The sequence below is a fragment of the Neodiprion fabricii genome, chromosome 1, assembly GCF_021155785.1.
Source record: "Neodiprion fabricii isolate iyNeoFabr1 chromosome 1, iyNeoFabr1.1, whole genome shotgun sequence".
Lineage (NCBI taxonomy): Eukaryota > Metazoa > Arthropoda > Insecta > Hymenoptera > Diprionidae > Neodiprion > Neodiprion fabricii.
Window position 1 is genome coordinate 25,287,372 of NC_060239.1, and position 25,814 is coordinate 25,313,185.

Genomic DNA, 25,814 nt, shown 5'->3' on the forward strand with positions numbered 1-25,814 from the left:
TCTCCGAGGACAGGTTAAAGAATGAGGATACAGTCTGTAGGAACCCGGCTGGTGCTTCAACCAGACTCTCGATTCAGCCTCGGACGGTTCAGTTCGGGAAGAGCGCTCGGCCGAATCAGATATCCCTTCAATCAGAGAGCCAGTTAGACGGTTTTCGGCGAAATATTGGTCATTCCTCGGTGAATTTATTGATGTTAGTAGATTTTACTGCTCGGTATACCCTAAGTCAAGGTTGTAAAAACGGCGTGCACGATTTTGACATCTTTTTCGAATTACCAGTATCCAACGAGACGATGCAGAGATAAGTCGCAGTCACGTTTGATAATGGTTGACGATAAAGAAACTCGACTTCCCCGATGTTTTATCGATGTGTAATAAAAAGTGTTGACAACTTTTTTTCACGAGTTTAATTTGCAAGGTTTGATAAAAATGCGTTATTCAATTTGCATAAATAAACTCGTCATGTTTGCGTAATGCGGAAAAAATTCTATTCCGTATACATCGACGATCGGCGTCATTTCTGACACGTGTAGTAGTTAATTGATGTAGCAATGCGGTATAATTATACATATGTCGGACTTGTATATTGAAACACAGTAGTGGAAATTGCACACGCTGTTGATCTAAATTCACTTTACTTGGCCAACGTAACCGAATTTCGTTTTAATTCTATGACGAGAATATATTCGCAGTAGGATTTAGTTAAACAATGTTTTCGTCGGGTAACGCTCATGCCCGTTGACCTATGCGATCATTATTATTTTCCCTGGCGGTAAACTAGTTTTTTTGTTGGATTTTCATTTTCTATTCGAGTCAGTCATAGGCGTATACAATACTGAAAATGTAATTAACGATATTAGATTTCGTTTTATTAATTTCGTGAAAATACGAAAGACAAGATGGAAATTCTAAGTGGGGTGCCATTAAACTAATTTGTCGCTTCAGACTTCAAGAAACGCTGCGTTGACGTTGAGGCAATAAGTTATATGCGACGCACTTTCTAATAACGTTAAGAACCACTAATCTGCGCTGTAGATCAAAATAGCAATGGCTCGTCTTTCAACCTAATCATCTTCCTTCTCTGTACATCTACCGATGAAACAATATTAATCGACCAAATAGAATCTTGAGACTCGAACCAACGTGAGCAAAGATTTCAACGTCAATTGACCTTGGCTTAATTGATTAAAAACGTTTTTGATAATTTATTCGATGTTAAGCAAATGATATCTATATCCACAAGAATACGTGACATGGTTGGTGGAGGTAATTTTTCATGTTACTTGTATTGCAATGTGCTGACGAATTTCATAATTTTTACTCTAGTGACGTCGAGCGGTGAACTATTCGAAATTGTCGTGACGAAAATGTGTTTGAAAAAGATAATCTGAGGCCACAGCATCGCGCAAAGTGTTACGTATCTGACAAGTTTACTCGTATCCCGAAAGTACCTGCATAATTTCTTCACAATTGTGCTCCGCAAAGAAACTGAGAAAATATTAACAAAGTGACAAGATGACTTCCCAGGATGAAACTCAAAGTGAAAGGATTAGAAGAATGTTCAGCTGGAGCGCCGGATTGACAAGGTCAGTGAGTGACGAAATTTCTACTTAAAATAATAAACGAAACTTCTAAGCACACTTTTCTTCGAATCAATGAAACGTGGGGGTGAGGATACTGAGATCATTGCTGGCATGAAATTTTTTCTCCCAATGATATCTATTCCATTAGGTCTGTGGCTTACAAACTCTGTCAGCTATACTGTTTGTCTAGGAATACGAGGAGTTCGTATAACTATCAGATGAATTCGTTTTGAATACAGATTGTCGATTTATGCTGATTTCGTTTAGCATTATGTTATGACTCTCGGTACAAGTTATGGAATTGACCTGTGCTCATCGTCTGGATGTCAACCACGTAGTTCCGCTTTATCATATCACTTGCCATTTCCGGTTACACAGATTATTCGTATACCGTTGCACTTGTCAGCGTTGGCGAAATTTTATGTAGAGGATGTGCAGAACTCTACGACATGATTTAAACACTCGCTCTGTGGGAAATACACACTCTGAAAGATTGTATTAAAATCGACAATTTCGAAGCTAGACTAATTAAGAACTTCTGAGTACACGATTGATAACATATCTGTCATTCTAATTTCCCCCTTATAGAATAAAATTCTAGCTGAGGGCCGGAGAAATTTTGACGTAAATCGAACTTTCGTTCTTTAGATGAGTGAAAAAAGTGGTATTATAAAAATTTTCCCCCGGTTTTCAGTTTTTGGTGCTATTTGTGCACCCTGAGATCTCCAAAGTCAACATCCCTCGTTGCACTGGCTTAAGGTTGTAATTTATAAACCGATAATTAAACTTCTATCCGCTAATCACGCGTCTCCGACGGCTTCAAAATTATTTTCATAATACGACTTCGCTCTTTGCACGAAGAAATAAGGAATGTATTGACACTTACCGATACGATGACGCGTGTTTGGCAAAATGCTTCATCGTCAGATCCAGCTTCAAATTAGAAATTCGGACCATTCGAAATCCTGTAACTTGCACCTGTAAAAATCTATCTATCAAATATTTGGCGAAACTAAAAATTCTCTTCTCTTTTCACCGTCCGTCATTCACTCTTTCTCCCTGTAATTCTGTAGAACGCGTGCACGTTCTGTCATGGCTCTTTCACTAACAGTTCAATGCGACCACAACTAACTTGCACAGTTTTGTCGAGTGTCGGTTGCCGGCGGTTCTCGGCTACTTTCTCGCACGATGTCACCCGAGTTCACCTGCATCCGTCATACCTGAGACAATAAACATTCTTGAATCCCTGCGAATTTGAACGCGATAAACTTTCATCCGACAAAATGCAGACCCATCTTTTCGCGAGTTTGAATCGGGTGAATTTTTTGTCGTGTTCAGAAAAATACGTCAGATAGTTTCGCGTGTTCAATCGATCGACCTAATTCATTGGCGTAATAAGTCTCAAACGAATTGTTCAAATTTTGTGAAAGATTTAAGAAGTGTGTTTAAATCGCTAAAAGATGCGGGAGTGAGTTAATCAAATATGAGAATACAAAATTATTACAAGCGTTTCTCTTCGTGATTGTGAACAAATTCGTTTCTAAGGAGTAAATACCCGGTTGCAAAATATGGATATGGAGAAGTAACGCGTTATCTTGGCTTCTTGGAACACTCGAAAGTTCGATGAAAGTATATTGATTCTTGCCATATTCTTGCCGTGTGAAAATAATACTCATCCGCATGTATCTATTTACTAATGTATTCGTCAACTATAGGGTAAAACATTACTTTGCATTAAATTAACCTCGTACGCATCTCAGGGGATTCACAAAAAAAAAAAAACATAACGAAGGAATCAACGAATCTATAAACAACATCGCTTAGTTAATGACAGTAGACGAGCTGGATGGTTTTAACAAAGCCTGTAGACCCGTACTCCTGCAGAATTAAGTGCGCTGTAAATATAATCATAGATCTTTCTATTTATTTGATCTTTACAGTGACATCGATTAGCATCCCGCGTTACAATGAATTTCTAAAAATCGCGTATCTCTCGACCAGTTTCTCGTGCGTATATTATCATAATCAAAAGGAGAACGCATCGTCGATCCTCAGAGCGAAATATATATTCGCACATGTAACTTCCTTCTGTATTACGCTTCAATTACACTGCAGACTCGTCGAGTTATGTTTAATTTTACAAAATCACACGCTATCGAGTGAAATTTTCTCAGGCTCCGCCGAACCCGTCTGTAAATAAATCGTGCGAAATTTCCGCACGTTCGTATCAGCGCTTATGCCGGCATACCAAACGATTGTAAAACCCGACAGTATACCGAATGAGATTGTAAAATAAGTTCTCGGCTGAGCCGTCAGGTGGCATCATCGTGATTTCTTTTACATATTACAAGGCGAACACGACCGAGTCATTCGCGGCATTGCAGGGTCCTTTGAAAAATGATTTAATTAAAGCAATACAGCGATCGCGTCAACTTTCACACAACTATCAGCGTTTGCCTTCGACGATGACGTTATGCAGGATGCGATTGCATCGAAAGTCTGAAAACGCGATTCACACTCAAACGTACCGCTTGTAAACGCGCGAGTTGTATTTTTGTGTCAGCAATTCCCTGATGTACTGCGTATGAAATTCCTGTCCGAGGACATTTCTCAAAAACACAAAAAAAAAAAAAGAAAAAGAAAAAATGACGAAAAAACGCCTGCACCATGTTACGTAAAAGGAAACCACGCACGCACTTATCTCAAGTTACGAGACATAAATATGCAGCCGATCGTACTATATTATTTATACTAATTGCTCTAGCGATTTCTTCCCGTTGTAGCAACGTATTTCATTTTTCAATCGAACGGCAAATATAGGAATACTTAATTCCTATGCGTGCATGAGATTCGAGAAATTAGGCAAATGCGTCTTTCATCCAGAGTCCAAAAGGGTCTCGAAGCTCCGGTTTGTGAAGTACGAACTAAATCGTCGAATTATGCCGTCGAAAAGATTTGTTTTTTTTTTTTTCTTTAATTCCCGAGATAAAACAAGGCGACCAAATGAGAGTGTGAGATTCGCTCCGCGTCGTTAAAAAAAATTCATCTCAAGCGTACGGTCCAAACTGGGCGACTGGAAATTAAAGTTGTACGTAATCGAGGCATAGTTCGTAACCTTCAGAGGCGTTCGAAGAAATAGGTCATTCCGAAGCATTGACCTGATCCTTAAGACTTTCACTATACGGTTTGGCCCACGCCGTGCGCGCCTTTTGATTCGTACCAAATCTACCTACGTCGCCTTCGTCGTTTACGAGAATCTTTCTCCTCGTGAAGAGATAGGCGAACGTTTATGCAGAGTGGCTGCGATAGTGTGAGATAAAAGACATCCGCGTTCCTCGCTGCCGCGGCTAATGATTTCCGACCGGACACCGCTGACGATATTCGCGGTGCTGCAGAAACGGACAAGTACATTACCATTGTTCAAAAAGTTGCTGCGATTTGATTCAGCAGGCTCTCGCGATCTCTACAATCTTCTTTCTTTCTTTTTTTAACAATTCCAAACTTCTCGCGATCATCTCCACTCGCACGATAGGCTTCAGTCGCCTTGGTGTTTAAAAACAGACCGAAACGTCCGAATTATTTGAAACTCCTTATCGTTTTTAGAAATTTAGGCGTGAAAATGGACCATGGAAGTCTTAACGACCAACCGACATACCAGTACCTATGATACATGGGCGAGTGAAGAACTTGACATCTTTGAACCGGTATGGCGGGTACTTAATGACACCGGATCAGGCTGGCATGGTCATATTCGTTGATGAAACATCATTTTCTATCACCGTTCCAAAAATTAGCTCCGAGCAAGTATTTCGAAAAGGCAAACAAAAATGACACGTTTAATTAGGTGGGGTGGCCATTTTATGACGCCGTATCGGTATGGCATACAACTCCTTCGGACTTTGGCTATCTAATGAAGAATATAAAACAAGAATTGACCGTGACCTCGTCACCCGAGGGCATGGTTTTTTCCGACATATTCAAAAAATTGCGCACCGCAACGATGAAGCTGACAGGCTGCCATACTTGCGATTCCCTGTTACTTACAACACTGGCTAGCTTCTCAAAAAGTTTTAGCCACGAGCCGATCATACGTGCTTTTTGTTGCGGGCTCCCGGTCTATATAGTCAAGTATGCGATTATTGTGTATTTCGGAGATGACATACAGCGCTCGAAAAGTCAACTTCCAGAGCAGGTGTTGTAAAAAAATATATACGCGTTGTTCGCAGTCTCGAAGTATATGATTCTTGAAGAGAGAGGGAATATTTTTCACCCGGAAATTAAATGTGACGTCGATACAACGAAATGTCTCGTGCGTATTTACCGTCGACGAAAGATTTTTTTCCCCTAAGAGAGTACAGACGCGTATTTACGTAACTCCGGACTGACCACTTTCTCACCGGATCTCCATGTTCTCCTACGTTTAAACACACGCCGCATGCGGTTCACTGACGCCATTTTGTTAACCGGGATTCCCCCTCCCCTTCTCAACTCGCAGCTAATTGAGATCATATATTATGTACCCACATCCTTGGGTGGGTATTAGCCGGTATAACACACTTATATAAAGAGACTGGTGTTTCTTTTTCGTTCGTTCGCACGAGGATAGGTATACTCACTGGCGTGATATTATACATACGTGGCATCATACTTTCGCTCGCTCGATGCAAAATTGTGCCGGGTTAAATACCCTGCATCTACGCACACCGTTGTATGCGGATGATAATGTGTAAAATCGGCTTGTCGAAGACATCATTCGGAGATTGAGTTGGATAACGCGTGTGAATCAGACGCCTAAATACATTATAAATACCAACGTACGCCGGGTTTTGAAACGCATTCGCATAAGCAAGACCGTGTACAGATTGTACGATTATAATGAGCTTCCATTTCACAAGAATACAATTTATTATTGTACGAAAACAGTACGTGTATGCGTTACAGGATCGGTTCTGTTATGTTTCGACTACGCATTTTCTCACCAAACTGCTGATAATTTGAAAGAGTTATTTACGTCTTTTCGAAGGATTTTCAGTTAGCTACAATTACGCGTGGCTAGAATGTCTAACGATATTTTAAACAGGTAAATTTCAGGCTCGCAGCTTTTTGGATGAATCAGTATTCGGTCTAGTATTATACATATGTATTTGTGAACATATATATATATGCGTAGGCTCCCAAATCGTGGAAACTTTACATACACCCGCCGTTTTAATGAGGAACAATGTTAATTTGCAGTCTCATTCTAGCCCAAAGCGTTAAGTGACACGCGCTATTTTTTCCAATGCCTGTGAAGGGAAGTTCGATTTGAGAAGCACCGAAGTTGCCACTGACGGTGCGTAAAGTTGAATTGTTCGAAAGTGCGCGTGCGCCAAAGAAAGCTGGCGTTTTACCGGATTAATCGGAAATGGGAGACTTTACGCATGCTGCACGGGGTTGAAATTCGAACTCTCCAAGCACGTTTTGGAAAAAAAGATTTATTGCCGCACTACGAAAAGCACAATTAATTTGCTGCATGTGTAACTGCTTTTACTAGAACACGAGAAACGAATGTCTGCATGTGCTGAAAATTCTTTAGGTCGACAAAACCGATTTCCGCGCTGCTGCTCAGAGCTCCCGATTGTTCCTAGTTCTGAAATTTGGGTATCAATTCATATCTTTTCCCGTTGCACATTTCTATAATATCTTTTCACCTCGATGAATTATCTATAACAGTTTCCCTACCTCGTAGAAACAGACCTAGCGTTACGTTCCGCATTATTCTCTAGTATTTCACAAACCGAGTCAATCCGGTTCGTAAAGATTTGCAGAAAAATTGTGCGACAACGAAACATTGTATAATAGCAAGCATTTGTTGAACATGCAACGAGAGATTCGCAAACTGTTACAGAAATACTCGCACATCCGGTTTGAGCAAATACAATTCAGGTTATCTAAACGAAAATATGTTCAAGGTTTGATTGAAGTTGAAGAAAAAATATCGAATCATATTCAATTGAAATACATGAAAATCTCTGTCCCTGCCATTTGGTAAATCTGAGAAAAACCGTTCTCTGTGTGTCATTATACGTAGTAGTTATTAAATTAATAAACCTCAACGAATATTAATCGGGGTTTTTCCGTTCGGTTCGATCAATCTTCTCGTATACGATCATTAGAATTTTATATAGCACAAGCACTACATGGGTGTGCAGAAATTTGACCGCCCATTCGTAATTAATTGTGCGATTTGAATGCGGGGTCTTCGCTGCACAAAATACGTTACACGTGCACAGGAGTGACGGAGGTGTTCGATTTCCTTGTCGCCAATTCGTCGATGGACGTACAATTCACACAGATAACCAACACTCGCAACCGGCGACGACAAACATGTTATATGCGATAGCTCTGCAATAACGACAGCGAGGATCCAATGGCATCGGCAAATTATAATCAGCACCATTTATACATGTACATACGATACGTACCACTTACCGTGTGTTCAAGATACGCGGACTAATTCTACCATTAGTAATTCGGGCGCAACATTTTGAATAAACATCGTTCCACTTTTGTCAGAGGTCTGATTGTGAGACAGTGACCATGAAATTTTTTCAATCCGCAGGTAAGCCAATTAAGAATCTTCCAAAAAGAAACCATGGGATGTGAACTTGGAATTTTTAGTTCACTAATAACATTTTTCGAACTTTGATACGTGAGGTGGAAATTTTTGCATCAGCCACTGTACGAGTTCTAATCGGTGATTATTCATTGCTAACTGTACGGTAAAACAATGAACAATTAATCGTTCGATCGTTTGGTTTTCCGCTTCTATGAGTCATTTTGCGTCATCGCAGGTTTGCTCGTATGCCGTTTATTCGATTGGTCTCTACTTACGTCAAGCAATGGCGGTGGTCATTTTTCTAAACGACGCGTAGAGAGACATTCGACATACACGGAGGTGTTTGAGGATAAGCAGCAGATTATTAATTAAGGTCGTCATATTTTCGAAACTATGCACATCGCTGTAAACTTGTTGTCGTCTTTGTTTTCCACATACGCGTTACCAAAACAACACCGCTGTTATCGAGTATATTTCCTACAGGTGAATTTCTACCGTGATACAGGCATGATAAAGTAATAACATCCGTTGATTCCATCGAAAGATATAGTCAGGTATTTCTGATCGTCCCAACTGTTTTGAGAATCGTTTTAATCAACTTCTGTCACAACTCTGCAAAAACGAAACGTGCTCATTACAAGCTCGTTGTTGTTTATTTTGTACAATATGAAATTTGTCAGTACTCTGCAATGATCCTTGAGCCTTAATTTTTTTCACCTTCACGTCTGGCCTCTCACGACAATCAAATATGGCTGTAGTTTCCAGATGCTACGATGTTAATTTTCAGTTATGTACTTTTTTTTTCAACCGGAACCAACAGGCGACATCACACGTATCTACTGTTCAGTATTTTCGATTTCTAAGCAGCATACATTCGAATATTACACCTTGAATAGAGATCACTAACGTGTACTCCTACAATGTTTTGATCGAACACAGATTACAGGCTGACTATTTTATCGCGAAATCATGAATATGCTTGTATATTAAAATTCCGAGATAGCCGCGATTCGCTTAATTGCTTTTACCAGCGTAAAAAGCTATGGCAGCACGCTTGATAATTCAAACTTAATTCTCGATCAAAGATTTTTCTTGCCTGACCAGGAACGACTCGGTGTGACAAAAAAATTAGAGGACAGAATTCTTCCCGCATACTCTACATACTTTTACTTGTAAATACTAGCTTACGATACGTATAACAGAGATAAACAGCCCTGTAGATATGTTATTCAAATCTCTACACGACACTCACGATTCGACAGATCGTTGTAATTATCCAAGAAACTAATAGTTGTATAAAATTTTCTCCGTCTATCTAATTATCATGGAAGGCAACAGCGTAGTCAATCTAAGGAAAACTTTACTTCCTTCCGCGAACGACTCGCTACTTCCGGGAGTAAAAAAAATTTATTCTACTGATCCCGAGAAATTGTATCAATTTTCATAATGACCGGAAGTGAGTAGCTACCGTTACGAAGATAAATAATATGTCAAATACGCGAAGAGACTTAAGTATATAATATATGCACGGTAATATTTATTAATGCCTTCCCCTTCCGGCTAACTTGTTTCAGATCCGATTATAAAACAAAACGCGAGTTCGATTCTATACGAATCATGTGACAATGACTCCCAATCTCTCACGTCAGTTGCATCACCAATCACTGCAATATAATTCGCATAGAACCGAACTCGCATTTTGTTTTACAATCGGATCTAAAACAAGTTAGCTGGAATCCCAAGGTATCAGTGACCTTTACCTAACGCCAAATGCGGTAGGAAATCGGATTGGACTTTTTACACCAAGCTGTACACTAACGATCAGAAGTCTTTGATTGAAAGAAACATGTCCGCAAAGAGTGTAAATCAGACTTTGCACCTCCTTTGCGGACGAGTGCTTCGAAGAATGTCGGGCGAGAGTTTTCCATTTCCAACCTCGAGGTCGCGAAGAAGCCCCAACAAAAGCGGGCCAGAATCATATTGGTCAATAAATCGTGTAGCACCGAGTTTCTCGGCAGACCTTCCATTCGGAATTGTATAACAGCAATGAACACACGTGGGACGTAACACGACCTTCGGTCAGATCTAGGTGCATGTGCGGGTGTGACAATCGATCGAAAGAATATTGACGGTAATTCACCAGGGGAAAGTGGATACCCCAGTAACCCAGTATCGACGGTCTGCCAACGCCTTCGTCCATGCTGTACATACTCGAGTATCGGCGAGCCTCTCTCTAATTGTGAACATCACGACCATCCGAGTTACGTAACGATACGAGCCAACCGTCGACCTTAGAAGACGCTGACAGAATAGGCGAGCGACTAAATCCTAACTACTTTCTTTGGCAAGCTGTCCATTTTACGATCGATAACGTGTCGCTGGAAGGAAGATCTTAAAGAGGTGGTTTTCTTCTCGTAAGCCTTGTGGACGTTGGATCTATGTGAAAGTGTCGTTGGCGCGATCGGTGCGTGATATAAACCGAATCGAAGCTCGTGAACTTCGCGGAGGAAATTTGATCGTCGGAAAGAGTTTGGATCGTGTCGTCTGGAGGATCGACCTCGTTACCTTACGGGGCTTAGCACACTTCGGAACTTCTTCGGATGCAATTATCGTTGCGTCTTACAGTCTGCGATGGTATAACACCGTCCGAGTTGCGTCAGTGCTGAGTGACTGTGGCCTGCACGAGTAAATTGTGTAACGGAAGGGAAAGCGTCAGTTTGTCCATCTTGACCAGGGACTCCGGTCTTCGTATCACCGCATGCTTCTTATACCGTCGTTGATTCCACGACTCACGACGCAAAGCTCAACTCGGGGACATGACGAGACTCGACTCATTGCAAGATATTTACAATATAACGGTACAACGATCGTTCGCTCCCCTGATTTTGACTCTGCGGAAAGATTTATCGACGAAAACCGATCAGCTGATCAATCTCTTCGGCGCCATATTGCTTGTCTGCATGCTCATATCCGTGACATCCAAAAATCAACTCCGTGAAAATAATTCAGGCTTTTCCAGAGTGTTAAAAAGCAAATAATGTGCGGTACCCGCTAATCACGGTTATCCGTATGTTATTACGGATTTACGCATAAACACGCGTTGTTTTTAATTTTGAAATTTTATCGTACAAGGTTTAATTCGTTAGTGACGAGAATTTGATCTTCGTGTGTAGTTTTTGTTAACCGTTTGGCGGTAATTTATTTTGTATCTACATACTTCGCACGTAATCTGAATGTGCTGAAGGAAAAAAAGTGTGCAAGATTCCTGGACATGAAGCAAATCTGAAATTTACCCTTTGTTCAACGACACGTTGAAGTCTCGCCCTGTTAGTGGATAATTATGCATTTGCGCATCGTAATTCACCATCAGTTATATACCGTACATCGTTTATTGTCAACGATCTTCTGTACAGTAATAGCATACAACTACTGACTTAAGTCATGCCAATAACACTTGTTAATTCAATACGGAAGTTCAACAGCTGAATTCAAGGATATTGAACATACGTTTTAGAGAACAAAACGCGTCCGCTCGAATTATACTCCTGTAAAGAATTCAATTCAACTACCGAGTATCGACAAATTACTCGAAATATAAGCTCATTAACTGCCGGGTCTGTAGTGCGTGTAAGATTTTTGTGAAAAACCACTTTTAATGTTCGGTAGATATCTTCAGTCTGATGTTATTTTCGGCGAACAGGCATCTGCAATACCATGCCGGTCATAGTTTAAAATAATTCTTATTTGCGCTTAGAGTCTAGCAAAATTTAACTAATTTAACTGTGAAAATAAAGACCAATCAATTCAAACATCAAATATTTCCCTAAAAGCACCGTTTTTTTTTTCTTACCCTACAAGCACTCTAAAATTTAAAGTTTTCCCTCAATGTACCCTAAAGCAGTCAATTTCCCCCTAAAACCGCCCCATTATTCCCAGTCTTTTCACAAACTAAAATGGACTGGAAAAATCAATTTGGTACTCGAGAACAATGTTTATACTTCTATTTTAAGATAGCGAAGAAAAAATGCATTGAATGACAAGACTCTCTTATATTTCACAAAACCGTAATTATTACGGTTGAACAGAGTGTCTTTAACTGTGCAATACACGCGCTCATCCCGAGTTATTTTATTTTTACATTTAGGTTGAAATATAAACATTGTTCTAAAGCGTCAAATTGATTTTTTGATGAAAATAAATAATTAAAAAACATCCAAAATCTCAATGTACTTTACATTCAAAATTTCAATCGCTCCCCGGCACGTGTCAATATTATCCGAAAATTTCTATACTTACAGAGAATCTTCTGTTTATAATACAAACACAGTTCTGGAGTGCAATCGAAAAAATTCCAAAACGACCAAAAATAACGGACACCCGAATGCGTATCTAATTTTTTACTATTTAGTCAGTACTATGAACATATATTGGAAACTAAAATTACTTGGCTTCGGTACTGCGAAGCCGGCAACCATAAAAAAAGAAATTCCACAAGCAGTCACCGACGTTTTTCTTTTTACCAACTGATTGAAAATTTATGATACTTGTTTACTACCAAAAACCATATTATTAATCTCGACGAATGAGAGGTGTGGAAATTACCGATTCTTAGTAATTGAATCGTGAACAAACAACCGTTCTCCATCGGACCAATCAGTCGGTCTTCGTTACGACGGATGTTTTCACAATCCAGCGTGAATCGGTCGTACATGTGAGAGATGGACGCACGTACACGCGTGCAAAAATGAGACACTCAAATCTCGATCATTAGCTCGAATCACGACAACAGCTGGCAGAAAATTTATTTGCAGCGAAGAAGAGCGACATGAAAGTGCGTGTTCAAAGTTCAGAAGAACAAACAAGGCTCGAAGTACCCAAGTGGCATCATCCGCATTAAGGTTTGGAATAGATCGCCTGCTTATAAGATGCGAGATACACACACGCATCGGGCTAACAAATGGAGAATAATTTTGTTTTCGTTTTTATATTCTCGAGGAAGGTAATTTAATATTATTACTTTAATACAGCACGGAAGATACTCGAGAGTCCGTCCGGAGAATGATTGCCGTGCTATTATGTCCGTCGGGAAGACATCACGTGTACAAATGTCAAGCATATGACTAGGATTTTAAATTTCATCATTCGGTATGTGTATACGATACGCATGCTTTTCATTCTGCGGTCTGGCACGAAGTAAAAGGTTAGAGAAGGGTACAAAAATTCGTTTTTTATCATTATTGTTCTATCTCGTTAGGATCTAGTTGATGCTTCATCGAGACTAAAAACGAGGTTTACAAAGCACTCCTGGAATATTCAAGAGGCTCTGTGTAAGAAAAAGTTACTTTACAAGTAAAACGAGCTATATAATAAATTATTGCAGACACGCGTATAGCTGTGCACACTACAATATTTCAAGAACTTTACTCGCGGCATAATTATTAATATTTCGTTTCGTATATCACGTGGAATTTTTTTTTTACTTCCCGGTGCGTTAACTATTCAAAAATTTTCGTCGTACGATAATGTTTGACAGGATAAGCGAAAACGCGACTGTCATGATTTGCATTTTCAGGAACGATGACGTGAGTCTGATCACACTCTTCTCTTTCCTGCTAACGTAACCGTGTGCCTTCGGGTCTTACACAATAAACCTTGTACTGTGATTCGGAAAAATCGGAATCGGTTTTTAATTACCTTGTCGCGTTCATTCCACTTGTCCATTTCTCGCGTAACATATTCTTCGTGCGTAGATTTTACCACCGTTACCAAAATAACTTCATTTAAAGTTATACTTCACCTACGTCTCCTAAATTTTTCCGGTGACCGTGAAGAGAAGTGAAAGAAACGTGAAAACTCTGCGAACTTGAAGACAGGAAAAAGATTTCCAAATAAAAAATGGATGACGGTAGTCGAAGAGTGATCGAATTCAGATATTTCACAAGCGAATAGTCCTCTTTGCCTGTAAAATTTTATTCATCGCCACAGGTCGATCAGCCTTCTACGAAATCATGAATAAATTCCTCAGACTAATTCACACTCGGCGTTGTCCAATGGTCGATGTGACGTCAAAGACCCTCGTGGAGTTTCGAGATAACGAGACGTTTAAGACTACAGAGCTTTTTTTCCCCTTACGTAAAACGTAGAGTGCTTTGCCCATCTTTCATGCTGCAAATGAGCTTTCGTAGTCAGTCGTCTTTCTCATACTTTATAGCTTTACAGAGTAGCTCCGAAATGCATTGATCAAATACCTTACGATATATGGCGGGGTAAAAAAACATCTTTTAACATGCGACTGAAATTCTTCGCCTCTGACTGTGCATCGAGATGCACATTTGAGTATCGCAATGTCCCTAATCAGCATACGTATCCCTTATAGAAACTTCTGCATGCGAATTTCCGTGCCAAACGTCTTTGTGTCTTGAATGCGTGAATCGTCGTGATCGATGACTGCGTAGAGGAATCTCTGAAACCGAATGCCTTTAATTATACTCGTCACCAAGTTCAAATTGTCAAACTCCACGGCGCAATAACCCTTGAACGATTAAACGGACAAAGCTTGTTAAATTCTACACGATAGATTTCATTTTACCGAATAAACTTTTCCCGTTCAGCTGCTGAAGCTACCTTTCGACAGCAAAAGTTTCCCTTTGGTAAAGAGATAGCTTTGAAGGAATATTTAACTCTGAATTAGAGAACAGCTAAACCACAAATTACCCATCATGTAATTACGGTTCGAACTTGTTTTCCGACGACGCGAATGTTTTTTCGCACACGGTCAATTGAGTGATCACTCTTCGTATCTTGTATACATCAGCTATAGTATTACCGTACTTTTCCGCATCTTTTTTCCTCAAAAGCTAAAGAAAAATATACCTACATTGCATATTAATACATTTTATACCTGTACCTACGACGAAACATCAAAGTTAATTCGAATGGTTCGAAACCCGACGCTCAAAGTTGGGAAAGAGTAAAATTCCGAAAGGACAAAATACCGGAGGGCATAATTCCGGCGAGTCAAAGTTCCGAAAGCGCGAAAATATGAAAATTTAAAAATCCGAAACACCGAAATTCCGAATGATCGAAGATTTTCAATTCTGTTAATTTCTGGATAGATGAAACTTCACCACTTTGATCTTTCTTTGTTTCAGATTTTCGGTATTTTTACGTTCGGAATCCACCCACTCGTTGAATAAACTACGACGTGCGTGTATACTTTAACTTTCGGAATTTTACCCCGTTGAAAATTTATTTTTCGGAGCCGTCAGTCATCCGACCACTCGAAACTTTGTTGTTTCTTCAAAGTTTGATTTCTTTACTTCAAGTTTCGCCACCGAATAATTCGGACTTCGGCGCTTTCGGAACTTATCCGATTCGGAACTTCAACCCCGCCTCAACGCACCGCATCGAAAAAGTTATTATGTTTATTCATACGCGTACGGTTCATGCGCAGGTGAAACGCCCGGTCAAGCTGTCTTATTAGAATAATGAGAATACAGTAATTATTGTGAACAGATTTAAACGTCGTAAAGTCGAGTGTTTACGAACGTTTCAAGGCACAAAACACTGCAGGGTTGAAAGTATAATACGTGTATCTACGTACGGTTACAAGATATAAGTGTTATGCACATTACGCGATGAAGTCGCATTAATGGTCGAGCATCTGAACCGAGGACCTGTTGATCGCGGTGTCTTGTCTTTGCAAGCTTTTTGCTCCGATCCATTATATTGAAAAATAATGTAAACCTGTTTTTCCCCTCCCTACGTCTCCACACGTTCGTCGAGGTTCACAAGCCATCGCAGGCGTAACGTTTCTACGGATTTTTCTTTTCTCTCCTTTTTTCCTCGATAGAATAGAATTGCAAAGTCGTTCGTCAAGTCCGCCACGTATAATGACCAATATTAAACCATCGTTTTAGCTGCACTATCGATAAATTCATGCGACACACTTCGTGCGCGCCAATTGCGCGCATACTTCCATAATTCCGCCAGCCGCATGCATTTCTGCAACTGCAATTTGTTTATACCAAATATAACGCTGGCTATGACGCTGGCTTCGACGATTGGTATTTGTCAGAAAGCGCGCAGCCCGCTGGACACGATAATATAATGAGACACACGAGTGTTTTATAACTGCGTAACCCTCGTTAACTTTTATCTATACATAACGAACAAAACGGTGATTTCAACGACTAGGTAAAAGAGTCAGACCAGCGGGGATTCACCGCTGCTTGCACGTCATACGATCCAAAATAAACGTTGCACGCTAACGAGAAAAAAACAACCAATCTTCCATTCGGTAGATCGGTTAATCTCTGTTGATTTTTGAGGACGACCGACTCTGCGATTTAATTTACGTTTCAGTAAATATGAATTTATGGTAAAAACGATAACGTAATTAGATATTATATTGTTTCTTTAATTCTAAAATTTTCAATTCATTTTATAGTAAAATAATTTCGCACAATGCACATATTAAAGGAAAAACTCAGCATATTGACGCAGGATTTATCCAAACGGCAAAAATACAGTTTCTGCCTCAGGAAACGTTATTTTTTAAATTTAAACAACTCGATTACCGTTTCAGTATCTTCGTGAATCTGCAGAATTCAATGTACATTCTACACGTTCACCTCTGTTTGTTGCCGAAGCGGAATATAAAGTATACGATAAACGCTGGTTGAATATTCTCAACTAAAATCGAACAAACCTGCAACAGTTTTTTCCTGCTCAAAACGGATGACCGATTCCAAGTACTCACAATTTATGACATGTGAAACGAAGGAGGAAAAAAACAGGAAAAATGGTATTTTTTTCATTACTTTCAAAAAACTGATTCAATTACTGGAATTAATACTCCGTTGTTTTCTTTTTTTTTTTCTATTTCGTTTAACGGTTATTTCATTTTTCTCAAAATTATATCCCATTGGATTAATTTTAATTGTACTCAATGTAGAGTCGTACAAATTTCCGATTCTTTAGTCAACGCTTAGAGAATGAAAGAGCAGATTCTAGTCAAATCTGCAAGAAAAGAGAGAAACGTCCAGTTTTCTGATCAAACATGCGTCTTAAAAATTTACAATATACTCTGTAAACGGTGAAAACCGCTGTGTGCGGACTAAAATCTGCTAAATCTGCGGCAAAAAATAGAATCGACGCGAGTATTTTTCACCAAAAACTTCGGATCAACTCCTCGTCGTCTCTTCGCGAAGTCGTTTCCAAGATCATAAAAAAAAAAAAAAGAAAAACGGCGGACGGAATTTTATTTTCGTTCTTTTCCAAAATCGCCATTACAACAGGCGCATCTACGATATTTGTAAATAATTATGAAAACTAATTCGAATCGGGCACTGGAGTACGTAACGAACATTCGATAAGTCGGGTAACAGGTGAGAGAAAAGGACCGCGTAATGCGTGACGGTGGGAGGCTTTGCAGGGGGCAAAAGTCGAGGGATCGAAGGAGGGGGAGAGGAGAGAGGGGAGAGGGGAGAGGAGAGAGGAGAGAGGGGAGAGGAGAGAGGAGAGAGGGGATGGTAAGAGTTATAGGGGGGGGAGGGGGAGTTTGCACCGAGCGACGAACGCGGACTTGGAGAGTCAGTCTGCTTGAGGACTCGAACACGAAAGTCGTGCAAGGGTCGGTTGCGCGGTGAATACGAACGGTGGTCAAATCGTCGGTCAGTCGTATCCGAGACGTACCCGTCCATCCATCCATCCATCCAACCGTCCGTCCGTCCATTCGTCCGTCGGTCGGTCAGTCAATAATTGAGTAAATCGACGATTTGTGATCCTGGTCGATTCTTTTTTTTTTTTTTTTATTTATTTATTGTTTTTTTTTATGCATATCGATCGAAGGTGGAACGTTGGCCGGTTCTTTGTTCGCGTAATGTGTACGGTTGTGTGAAATTAACCACATGCGCGGTGCGTGTACACGATTATTATATATACATATATATACACATATATATATATAAATTGACACACATGTGCGTGAACGTACGCACGCAGTGGACGTAAAATATACATGGTGCGTTTTATATGCTGGATTATTGTCGTCATTATTATTGTTATTGTTATCATACGTACGAGTTTATGCAAATTGGCGAAATTTGAAGTTTGTCAATTTTTTCTCCATCTCATTTTTGTTCGTTCGTTCGTTTTTTTTTTTTCTTCTTTTTATTCATCGGACAACGATTACGTAGTTGGGTAATTTTACACCAAACGTTCCTGAACTTTGTCGTTCCTATTTGTTTCAACTTCTTCGTCTTCTTCTCATTCTTTTTCTCTTGCTTTAAATACAATTTTCGATACTACCTTCTGGTTTATTTTTCTTTTACCGCGTTGTACGTGACGTGTGTTGGAATTAGTTATGTATCATACCTCTTTATTGTATATGTATACGTGCGCGTGTTAGATACGCATGGTTAGAATGCGAATGATTTTTAACGATTAAACCGATATAAAACGTTGTCGAATTCGCATGGCGTAAAATAAACAGTATGTACGCAATTTTTAAAAATTCATAACACACGTAACACTTTTTTTTATTCATTTTTTTTTTTTTTTCATTTTTTTTTATTTTCACATACTTGTTACGTACGTATATAATATATTCTTGTGCTGTAGACGGTTTCTTACGTAAACGATTATTTATCATTGTACCGGATGAGGTGTGCATGAAACGGATTAATGTTTTGCAAACATTCATAAATCTACATAATAATACGTAACTATCGTTTAAAAAGTATAAAATTAATAATAATAATAATAATCATAACGACGACAACAACAACAACAACAAAAACAACAGTAACAATAATATAAACAGCGTATACCAATAACGAAATTTACAAACATAAATCTTACGAACAGTTAGGTTCGATTGTATAACATCCCGTTGCAATTTCAGCGCGTGAAATTAAAACTTTGATTAAAAATTAAGCTGACGATTGGGATATTAAATTATAAACTGTAAGATTTAAAAGTATTATACAGCTCTGCGTACATGAAAAAGGTGTATAATCAAGAATTTGTGGAATTTGCCGATAGTTGCTCATATTTGATAAAGTTTGAATTATTTCAAAATCAAATGCGACTTGATCGGCAGGTACGAATTTTTTTTAATACTAAAAAAAAAAAAATAATACGCGTAATATCGATTAGAAGAAACAGCCAGACGTTGACTCGCGGTATCGTCACCACCTGCTCTTTAATCCATTAAATATCAATCGTCTCGCCGGCATAGGACGGATATTTAATCTTTAAATACAGAAATGAAAGAAAAGAAAGGGAGAAAAAACAAAAATATGAATATCTTGCGCGAAATTTATCCTCTATCTTAAAAGAAAGAAAGATCTTAACGCGTTTAATTGAATGAGCGCCTTTGATTGTAATCGTGGTACTTACCGCAGATCGCGGTGCGCTGAACATGCGACTTTTTACCCAAGAACATATACGAGTCTATTCCGTTGGGTGAAATTGAAGTGATTTGATCTAAAGTTTCACTATACGTCTCTCGGGAAGTACCTTGAATAATTTCTCGAAGAAATCTGTTCCCGAGATGAAATACCCGTAACGCCTATGTGTATTTATATTTGCGTATATCAGTGAATAGATATATACTTTCTATTCGTAAAACACTGACACAACGGAACTTAAAGAGGCGATACTTTTTTTCGGGTGACGAAAATCGGTGCGCGCGTACATTTGTTTCAACAATAAACGATAGGTGCTATAGGTTTCGTTTGGAAAATTTTCAAGCACAAGTTTTCCGGTTTTTCGAACGAAGGTAACGCCGGATTATTTTTATACCGTGGCAAGGTGAGACCTTTTTTATTTCTTTAGATTATTCCTCGATCATTTGACATTTAGGAGCCTCGAGAATTTATAAAATAAACACGAGACTCTGCGTATACTGCACACATTTATAATTATTCTAAACGTCTTAGCTATGCTAATATAATTAAGGGGACGGTTTTATCCAGCAGTCATGTTTGAAATACCAATTTGTCACGATGTTATTCGGAATTTTGTCAATCGCGGTGATAGTTCGGTAATAGTAACAACGAGAGACTTACCGTCAACTATTTACCGCTGTTGACAATATTTATTTATTTCTCTCTCGTTTTCCTTCCAAGCAAAACTCGTCGTTGGTATTGAAATTCATGGCGCTCAGTGAAATGATTGATCAAAAGATTTGATTAATTTTTTTTCCACACTCGCGTTAAGGAATTATACATTCACCAAGGTTGACTCGTATATAATTACTAGTATAGTAGGAAAAAAAAACTAGTAGGAAAAAAAATACGAAATTCATCTTACAGCAATTATCGGTAATATTCCATCGGCGTGAATTATGACGCTGAAGATTATTTTCGACTTTATTACGTACACATCAGGGTTCGGAAAACGGAACTCTTGTAGAATCACTTCGTTGTCCGTCTGTCAAGGCCCTTTTTCTCAGGAACTTGCAGAGATATCGAGTTAAAATTAATATCAAATACCAAGTTCCACGGTCCCTTGAAGGTGTAAAAAATTCAAGCTTCGGCGCCAACGCGATCAAAAGATACAGCCATTTATGTCACATATTTTGATACTCTCAAACTCGTGCATCAAAAAACCTAAGTAGGTACTTTCCGGCGACCTAGAATTATGAAATATGGAAAGAGGGAAAGTCTCGCGTCACAAGTAAAGGAAAAAGTTGGAAAATTCGTTCATTTGTCGTCACATCCCATGAAAAATAATAATTCATATTGTACGTAACCCTTAGGGCGCGAGTTCTACTCGCACTTGTTCGGTTTTCTTCACTTTTTCATCCTTATCGTATTATAACCACGAGTGCGGGAAAAGAATTTCGTCTAATTTAAATTTAACGAATTGTTTTTCAAGGAACTCGGTATAGAATGGCATTCGAATGGATAGTTATTGTATTTCTTTCCATTTTCCCGAGAAAATTGCTTCACTAATTACCGACTTACATCAATTTTATTCATTATATTCCGATGCGTCTTGTCTTCGATGAAAATTAACGTACGTTAGAAACGTAGAACTCTGCGTGCGATCGACGTTTCGAAATCGTAACTGATTCCAACTGCCACCAACTAAACGGTTATAGTAAGCAGACTTCGGTAATAACGGTTTGAACGAATTGGCAACTCGACTCGCCATTTCTCACGTATTACGTTAAGTGTATACGTATAACGTATAATCCCGGAAACATGTTTTTACAGTGTGCGCGTAATTTGTTTAAACATTGATTAATTTCCATGTAAACTTATTTTTCAATGATTACTCGACGGTATATCGAATAAATAACCTAGCAAAAATTAATATAAAAATTCGAGAATAAATTAAATTGTTCGATTAAAAAAAAGATTAATAAATAGTCCAAAAAACTAAGTATAATATATATAAAAAAAAAAAAACATTGTGCGGATATTATTTTGTCCCGAAAGTAAAAAATACCCGCGTCATAATAACGACGGCTAAATAATAACGCGAAACGTGTTTCAAACATTATATATTAGATATATATATATATCTATATATCCTGTATAAAACCATTCGTCGAACAGTGATTTCATACGGGCGTATTAACTCTATTTTCCAGATTCTCCATCAGCAAATATTAAATATACCATAAAAATTTTAAGGCCTATTTTTCACCGAGAGCTAACGGACTAAAAACAAGGCTCTTGCCGTTTTACTTGACGGCAAATTAACCGGAAGAGCCTGTGATCACAACTCAATCATGCTAATAACGTGAGTAATGAAAAAATTTTTTTAATTATAATCATTTATTAGACAAGTATATAAGTTGAACAGAACTTTCGATTTTCAAACTCAAGCTGGAAATGGTAGGATGATCGTATTCGTACACAACTCGTTGGAAAAGTTTCTTTCGTCTTATGTATAGGTATAATTTTTGTAGCTGACACATTATACGAACTCTGTCTGGACAGTGATTATAATCGAAACGTCTTATACGAATTGTAGGACGGAAAACTTTTTCACTCTTACACACTAAATGCTTACTTATATATACAATATGTACCTGTATTTATTTAATCTTTGGTATACGGATAGTGCAAAACGTAACGGAAATAGAATATACGTGCTCTCACCTTGAATTACGCAACAATTTACGAAAAATTACATAACGTAAAATGTGAAGAGGTATAAAATACAATAAAATCAGCAACAAAATTAAAACTCAATTTGAGAAAGAATAACAAGGATGTGATGAAAATAGACAAGAGTGAATGAAGCGAAAATTAACAATAAATAGAGAGAAGCTAGAAACCGAAAGAATTATTTAAAAGGTAAATAAACAAATGAAAAGATAGGGATAGAGAGAGAGAGAGAGAGAAACAGAAAAGGTAGATAAAAATAAAATTTGTCAAGTAAGCGAAAAAAAAAAACCTGTTAACCAAGAATTTCATGTTATACGAGTATAAGCGTATTAATTTTTATCCTTCACGTTTGTACGTTATTTTCGAGGCAATCCACGTACGGCGTACGATATCACATATTATAAGGTGTAGAGTTGCGACCACGCAACTTTTCGATGGTCAACTAGCGTCGAAACCACCTTTTTAAATCTCGAAGGACAAACAACCTTTATAGTATACTCATCCGGCTAGTTTTCAGGCTGGTTCAGGTTTCGATTCGGAAATAAAGACGACAAATATTTAGGAAAGAGGATGAAAAGTGTAAAGGTAGAAATATCGAAAAAAATATAAAAATTATAAAATTTATCGTGTCAAAGTTTCGCACTTTTCACCCCGACCGTACAACGAAGGGAGATTGCTTGGCTCGTTTTTACTTTCAGATTCTTTGTTATTTCGCACTTCTCTCTTCTTTATCATTACATTATATCCGGTAAATAATAGGCGATTTTCCGTGGAGCGTAACCCGCTGACGACGTTACGATCGCCGTAGCGCACAAATGCATGAATATTGTAAATTTTTCATAGTTGCGCAACCGGCAGGCGTCCATGGCTCAAAGCACATGGCTCAAAGTCCAGCTCCGAAGCCAGAATTGAGTTTAGAAAGGCCTGCGCACCTTTTTACCTTCACATTCTGCTTTTTCAAGCGTTATTTACACAAGTTACGCGCGGAATATTATATACGTATGTATAATGTATACGTCACTGTGCGTATTACGGACCTGGGCAAACGAGTATAACGGAATTTTCATCTCTTCCTCAAACGATCTTTTTTGCTAAAACGACGCCGTCGCGAATTAGTGAAAAAAAAAGAAAAAAAAAAAGAATAAACAACGAATCTCATCGCGTAAGCACAGCTTTACCTTTGATGGCAACTGAAATCTACTTTCAAAACTATCCGTCACGAAACGTTGTATCGTTGATGGAATTTTTTTAGTCAAATCAGGTGACAACATTATCCCATAGAGTACGGAATTTCTTAATTTCCATTGTCTTGTATATGAAACGTGTGGGGAAAAATTTCACCTAACAATTTAAGTTGAAATTGTTTACCCGTAAGCGTTACGTCGGGAATTTCAGACCTTACGAAAACAACAAGATGATTCACACTCGTCGTACAAGGATTTTTACACGATACTTACTTGATAAAAACAATCGGAGGACAGTTGCTGTTGCAAATATTATTAAAAATTATCCCGATGCGCGTAATCGCAGAGGATAATTAAAAAAGGCTGTAGGAACCATTTGCAATAAAACAAATTCAATTTTCTTTGGAAAGAATGCATGTGCCAAACCCCAAGGCCGACGTTTTCAGAAAAAAAGAAAACTATTTTGGAAGAAAGTAGCACCTACAGCTTTTTTTTTAACTTTTCTCTCCAATTAGTTCCAAGGTGTAGCAGATGCATTTTTCGCCATATTGCAAATGTCAAAATATACCTGTCACTGCGTAAAAGGAAAATCGTATTCTACGAAGAGGAAAAAATTTTGAGGAGAGGATAAAGAACTTTGTAATCGCTTGTCGGTCAAAGTCTACAATTTTATGTACGAGTTTTTTTGTCACATTAATTATCGATCAGAGTCCAACGATCTTGTTCTTGTAATATTCCGTTTTTTCCTTTCTTTCTTTGCTCGAATGTAACGCGAGTGAATGTGAACTCGCAATCAACCGAAAGGTTTTATTCCAGCATTGATTTCATTCGATGCCTGAATTGTACTATAAACTTTTCCATTGACCACGTCATGGTGGACCGACTGATGACGTGTTTAATCACGCCTGCTTAACGTGTGTCATGTTTTTGTCGCAATCGCTGATTCGCGTAACTTTTAATACCTCTGGAACACCCGTGACTATATTATTTCAACCTGTTAATTGGGAATTTTTAATGGAACGAAGAACGGATGCGGCGACTGCCGATTACAGACACGAATTCCGGGTAATATATGTTGTAACGGTTTTTTTATGTGATTTTTCTGATTTTTTGCCACGACTGTACGTGTAGAAAAGTGCCGGGCAATCTGAGATATTGCAAAATTCGCCACGAGCATGTTTAGTAAAGACAAATAGATATTCAAATCCATATTCAAAACAGGTTCCACGAACATTTTTTTCCGAAGAATACTAGTTTTTACGGGTCAAATTTTAACCTGCCTTGTTAAAAACCTTACGCAGCTTGAAATTCAATTTCAATTCTTAGACTCAACCTGCTGATGCTGGTATCAAGTGGTGTAGATTAATCGTGGAAAAATGAATCTGTTCAATGATCACTTTACGCGTCTAGTTAGTTTTCAACCAAACCAGTCGTTAACCAGATACGTGTAATATACAAGGACATTCGTATATTCTGGAATAACATTTCTTCATTCACCGAAAAATCGTCTATTTTGTGTATTTATTGCTAGACTAAGGCAGGGTTGAAATTCCGAATTCAAAAAGTTCCGACAGCACCAAATTATGAATTTTTTGCTCGCGAAAATTGAATCAAAGAAATCGAATTTTGACGAAACATTAAAGTTTCGAATGGTCCGAAACCCGACAAGTCAAAGTTCGGAAAGTACGAAGACGAGAAAATTTCGTTACTTGAATATTCGTTATCTTGCATTTAGAAACTTTGAGCCGCCGGTCTTCCGACCGATCGAAACTTTGATGTTTCGCAATAGTTTGATTTCTTTACTTCAAGTTTCGCCACCAAATAATTCGAAATTGGGCGCTTTCGGAACTCTTCGAACTCGGACCTTCAACCCCGACCCGCAATACTTTACCCATCGTAAAGTAAACCAAGAGCGCAATACGTAATTGCGTAATGCACCATATTTTCATAAAAAATCATTACACAGTACAAATCTTGAGCTTAATTAATATTACACACGTCGGTATAGCAATATCGAAATACTGTTCGAACGATATTCACTGCACTGATACGGTCGTGACTGTACGAATCAATTCTCAGTACAAAATGATTTCACATATTGTTCCAAGGTCACAAGTTCTCTGAACTTTCACTAACTATAAGTTAATTGGTTGGTGCATACCTATGTTTCCAGTGCTTATACATCGAAGCTCCAAGTTTCTCACAATCATTTCAACAATCGAAATTGGTTTGTTCGATTTAGATTGATGATTTTTTGTCATTTTTTTACTGTGCAACATTTCCGTATGTACCCATTTTTGTTTGTGAACTGGAATGAGAA

The 25,814-nt window shown here is 38.4% G+C and overlaps 2 protein-coding genes across 6 annotated transcripts in view; one reads left to right on the top strand and one right to left on the bottom strand.

Moving 5' to 3' along the window:
* LOC124186368 (pro-corazonin-like) overlaps positions 1–2,774 on the bottom strand; it is a 47,043-nt gene extending 44,269 nt beyond the window's left edge. Inside the window, exon 1 of the mRNA XM_046578016.1 lies at positions 2,470–2,774. The gene's annotated coding sequence lies outside the window, so the exon portion shown is untranslated. The remainder of the gene's footprint in view (positions 1–2,469) is intronic.
* Positions 71–25,814, top strand: part of LOC124186315 (ABC transporter G family member 23) — a 50,201-nt gene continuing 24,457 nt past the window's right edge. Inside the window, exons 1-2 of one of the 5 annotated variants that reach the window (XM_046577907.1) lie at positions 71–193; positions 1,327–1,586. In XM_046577907.1, coding sequence (XP_046433863.1) covers positions 1,516–1,586 — 71 coding nt within the window. In that variant the 5' untranslated portion in view covers positions 71–193; positions 1,327–1,515. Of the gene's footprint in view, positions 194–1,326; positions 1,587–17,786; positions 18,206–21,787; positions 21,940–25,814 lie in introns of those variants that run through there. The other 4 variants (XM_046577928.1, XM_046577936.1, XM_046577944.1 and 1 more) reach the window with 4 other exon arrangements.